The sequence below is a fragment of the Sinocyclocheilus grahami genome, unplaced genomic scaffold (genome assembly GCF_001515645.1).
Source record: "Sinocyclocheilus grahami isolate Dianchi unplaced genomic scaffold, SAMN03320097.WGS_v1.1 scaffold5937.1, whole genome shotgun sequence".
Lineage (NCBI taxonomy): Eukaryota > Metazoa > Chordata > Actinopteri > Cypriniformes > Cyprinidae > Sinocyclocheilus > Sinocyclocheilus grahami.
The window spans coordinates 6,073-11,023 of NW_015510498.1; the positions used below are offsets into that span (position 1 = coordinate 6,073).

Here is a 4,951-nt window from a genome sequence, read left to right on the forward strand (position 1 = left end):
TAGATACGATTGGACAAAACAAATACAGTGCAGCACGAACTGTTTTTATACAGTCTATGAGCACGGTGTGCAGAATGATGCACTTGAAGCCTGAAGCAACCTGGCTGCGCACATCGTAAGCGCTTCGTGTTAAAAACTGCACAAAGGGAAGAGACATTGATGCGTAGTGTATTATATCTGTGCAACAGTTATTGAGCCTTTCTTTTAACAGTTTTAAATTTCAGTTACTGTGCACGTTAAAAACTATTTATAGTCTTTTCTATGCCCGTGTTTTGTTCTCACAGACACCCGGTAGCAAGTAACAAAACAACATTAAACTCCGGCAAGAAGATAAAGTCCTTTTAGCAAAATCATAGACATGTATTTACAAATCCAGTATAATGTGAACACAGAATGATCTTGGAGAGAGCTTTACCGAGCTGACTGCTGTAACCAAACGCGAGCAGGGTTTAAAGGCTGAACGGATGACTGACAGCCACAGCAGAGAAAAGAGTTTGTGTGAACTTTAATGTAAGGACTTAAATATTCATATGCAGCTCACAGATCGCTTTTATTTAGTTTTTCCTGTTTTATTCAAAATATTCACAAACATGCTCACTATATTATGAAATATCTGATATTCCGATTCTGAAATATGTGCAATTAAATCTATTTGGTAACGTTAATTCAAACACTTTTATATTGACCGTGTTAGTTGATCTATACCGGGTGATGGGCGCCGCCATGTTAGTTCGCGCTGCATCTGAGCTGTGGGATTTACAACACGCAAATTCATCCTCTCCTTCCGAAACACATTAAAGTAGATCTCCGGTAAACTGAGAGAAGAGCAGAGTAAACTTTATAATTATCCACACAATCTGTATATGATATCAATAAAAACATGTCGTCAGATTATATTTTTAAGGATGATTATTGCTGTTTCCATAGACATCAGCGTGTATTTTACAAACTGTAAATGTATGGTTTTGCTAGTACTTATGTGTATTTAAATGTCTGAAACCTAAAATAAGTATTATATGGTTGAAAACACTGAATATTTTTGATAATATGCCAGCAAGAGCGCGAAAGCGGATTTAAATTCAGCGGTTGATGACGTGACTCACTGAAAGTTCTACTTCATTACGCTTCAGGGACCAGCCAAGACCGATCACACCAGTGCGATCGTACGCTTCAGGGACCAGCCAAGACTGATCACACTGGTGTGATCGGTCTTGGCTGGTCCCTGAAGCGTACGATCGCGCCGGTGTGATCGGTCTTGGCTGGTCCCTGAAGCGTACGATCGCGCCGGTGTGATCGGTCTTGGCTGGTCCCTGAAGCGTACGATCGCGCCGGTGTGATCGGTCTTGGCTGGTCCCTGAAGCGTACGATCGCGCCGGTGTGATCGGTCTTGGCTGGTCCCTGAAGCGTACGATCGCGCCGGTGTGATCGGTCTTGGCTGGTCCCTGAAGCGTACGATCGCGCCGGTGTGATCGGTCTTGGCTGGTCCCTGAAGCGTACGATCGCGCCGGTGTGATCGGTCTTGGCTGGTCCCTGAAGCGTACGATCGCGCCGGTGTGATCGGTCTTGGCTGGTCCCTGAAGCGTACGATCGCGCCGGTGTGATCGGTCTTGGCTGGTCCCTGAAGCGTACGATCGCGCCGGTGTGATCGGTCTTGGCTGGTCCCTGAAGCGTACGATCGCGCCGGTGTGATCGGTCTTGGCTGGTCCCTGAAGCGTACGATCACACCGGTGTGATCGTACGCTTCAGGGACCAGCCAAGACTGATCACACTGGTGTGATCGTATGCGTTAAAGGGTTAACACAGAATAATTTGCACAATCGAAAAAAATAAAATTTCGGATTTGGATCGGCTCTCTCTTACCGATACCCGATCCGAGAAAAATGGCACTATCGGAGCCGATACCCAATATGAATATCGGATCGGCGCATCCCTAGAGAAAATCACTCAGTTCTTAATTTGAATAACGTTAGCTTTAATAAGCATTAATCTATCAAATTATACAGTGAAAACTATGCAGTGTTATTTTACATTTGCTTATTTAATTATATTGCTTTTGTAAAATGCATTACTTATTGGAACAGTAATGTTAGCAGATCTCCATGAAAAAAATCATGCACTGTTTATTTCATTTGTATCTTTGTTTTATTGTATTTGTCAGTTTGTTTTGCTTTATTTCTTTGTTAATTTTCTTACTGTATCTTATACCCATCCCTAGTTAAGATACAAATATTAAACATTTATGAAAAGTGCTTTTCTTACCTTGAATATCCATTGGAGATTTTCTTTGAAAACCTTGTGGTTCCTGTTAGCCCGAACATCTGAATGTATTGTCTTACGTTGAACACTGCTAGTAAATAAAATAAAATACTGTATTTCTAGGTAAAACATTAAAGAAATCTCTTGTAAATATTTTGTTTTAAGAAAGAGAACAACGAAAGCATCAGCTGTTTCAGGTAAATTTTAAAGTGTAGAATCTGTGTACATAATTTTTGTTGCATTGTGGTACAGATTTTAATGAAAGGAAAAAAATAGGTCTGTTATTATAATATTTTCTGTCATGTAAACAAATAAAGCAGTGGCTAAGAGTGGCCTTTTAAAGCATTGCTCTTTGTGAGAACAAGTATAGTTATATGTCAAATAAAACATACAATGTGAATACTTTGGTAAATATTTAACTATATGATAAACATTCACTGATTTATTTTCTGTAACAGAAATCCATGAAATACCTTTTGGCAGATGATGGAGTTTTCTCACTGAAGTTTGGTGGCTTCTCTCTTGAGCAGTCACTCTTCACAGACACAGAGCTGGACACACGTGATCCTGCTCTTACACTAATGACACAGAACACATGAGGGGAAAACACTGACTGTGGAATCTGCACAATATTTGTCCTAAATGTAACCATTTTAATATTAATTTTAGAAATTAGTATTGCACATGAAATACCTTTTGGCAGATGATGGAGTTTTCTCACTGAAGTTTGGTGGCTTCTCTCTTGAGCAGTCACTCTTCACAGACACAGAGCTGGACACACGTGATCCTGATCTTACACTAATGACACAGAACACATGAGCGGGAAACACTGACTGTGGAATCTGCACAATACTTGTCCTAAATTTTGAATATGTATTAATTAATTCTAATAATTTTGTTTTAATCTGTGACTATGTAAAAACATGTAGGTAGTTTAAAAGTTTAAAAAGTAGAATTTGCAAATCTAAATCAATGCATAAGATTTTATTGTAGAGAGGATAAATCTGAAGCTGGAGCAGTGTTTAAAGTGCCTCAGTGTCACCTGTGTTTCTGTGAGAGACGGGTCTCTGTTCCTCGCTCCTCTGACATACTGCAGCTGAACTGATCTGCACTGGCTGAGAACACACTCAGCTGCTCAGTGTCACCTGTGTTTCTGTGAGAGACGGATCTCTGTTCCTCGCTCCTCTGACATCCTGCAGCTGAACTGATCTGCACTGGCTGTGAACACACTCAGCTGCTCAGTGTCACCTGTGTTTCTGTGAGAGACGGATCTCTGTTCCTCGCTCCTCTGACATCCTGCAGCTGAACTGATCTGCACTGGCTGAGAACACACCTGCAGATGAACAACATCACACTTATTCAGGAACATCAAGAAGAAACCTGAGTCACACAAAATAACTCTAGCAAATCAACTGATTACAGACATATATTACACTGTAGCACACAAAGATCTCAATCATTTCAGATCCTCTAATGACAAGTTCAGGAAATAGATATTAGCCAAGTGTGTTCCCTGTTGTGTTGCAGTTTATTATTTATCAGCCTAAAACTTCAGAAACGTTCGTTTTTTAAAACTCCTTCCCAGAAACGTTATGCTTTAACAGTATTTTCTGACAGGTTCTTCATCAGAGTAACAGCCTGTGAAAAACTGAAGAACAGGCCTTAACTTCACATTTAAATCACGCTCACACAGACAGTACGAAACACATAGCCCAAATAATGGAGAAGAAATGAAATGTACTTGCAGTTGTGAGCACAAGGAAGAGAATGTAGAAATATCTGAAGCACTATTTTTCTGTCCTTTACTGTTGTTGTTTGTCCCGTCAGACCAGCTCGTATTTTGGTTTCGTTTTCGTCTTCTTCTGGTTTTATCTGGCCGTTCTCGAACAGATGAACAGGTTCACAGCGACACCTGCTGGACTGGAGCCTGAATTTCTCTTTTATATTTCTAAAGGTTTAAAATCTGATTTTAACACTGCAGTTTTATTGTCCCAGTTTCTGGATTATTATCTAAGATGCCTGACATCCTGTTTGTATCGTTTTATGCTTCCTGATATGGATCACATAAACCTGTATTATTATGCTTCTGCTGTTTGAAAGTGATGTGTTTCTTTACATCTTTCTTTTCAGGCTTTCTCTTCTTTGGCTCCTAAATTGTGAAATTCCCTGCCCTCTGAGATTAGGAATGCAGAATGCCTTAGTGTTTTTAAATCGTCCCTTAAAAATTACTTTTATAGGGTAGCTTTTATGTGATTTATGTGAATACTTTGTCTGTTATTATATTAACTTTGTATTGTTTCGTTAGACTTTACTGCAGGTACTGTTGTGTGTATCTTTTAACTTCATATTTTTATATATATGTAAAGCGCTTTGAGATGCTACTTTTAAAGGCGCTATATAAAATAAAGTGTATTATTATTATTATTACATCAACATTAGCTGACTTGCATTGCCTTATATAGCTACAGCGTATTAAATATATCCAGCTGTTTTAAGCAGCATGCCATCTGTTTATCTTCTTTGCTAACTTCACTAACACTCTTTCAGATTCATAAGGTTCAGGCTAAGGTTCAGGTTTAGGGGCTAGTCTGGGGCTGGGGCTGGCAGGGTTAAGGTTCAGGTTTAGGGGCTAGTCTGGGGCTAGCATGTTTAAAGTTGGTTGATCAGGGGTTAGTGAATTAAGGCTAGTGGTTAG

General features: G+C 39.7%; 1 protein-coding gene across 2 annotated transcripts in view; it reads right to left on the reverse strand.

Annotated features, from left to right (window-relative positions):
• LOC107577399 (protein NLRC3-like) overlaps positions 1-3,583 on the reverse strand; it is a 7,744-nt gene extending 4,161 nt beyond the window's left edge. The window contains exons 1-4 of one of the 2 annotated variants that reach the window (XM_016263484.1): positions 3,299-3,583; positions 2,950-3,054; positions 2,730-2,834; positions 2,260-2,347 (exon numbers count right to left, since the gene is read on the reverse strand). In XM_016263484.1, coding sequence (XP_016118970.1) covers positions 2,260-2,347; positions 2,730-2,834; positions 2,950-3,054; positions 3,299-3,345 — 345 coding nt within the window. In that variant the 5' untranslated portion in view covers positions 3,346-3,583. The remainder of the gene's footprint in view (positions 1-2,259; positions 2,348-2,729; positions 2,835-2,949; positions 3,055-3,298) is intronic. The other variant, XM_016263483.1, reaches the window with a different exon arrangement.
• Positions 3,584-4,951: the final 1,368 nt, after the last annotated feature.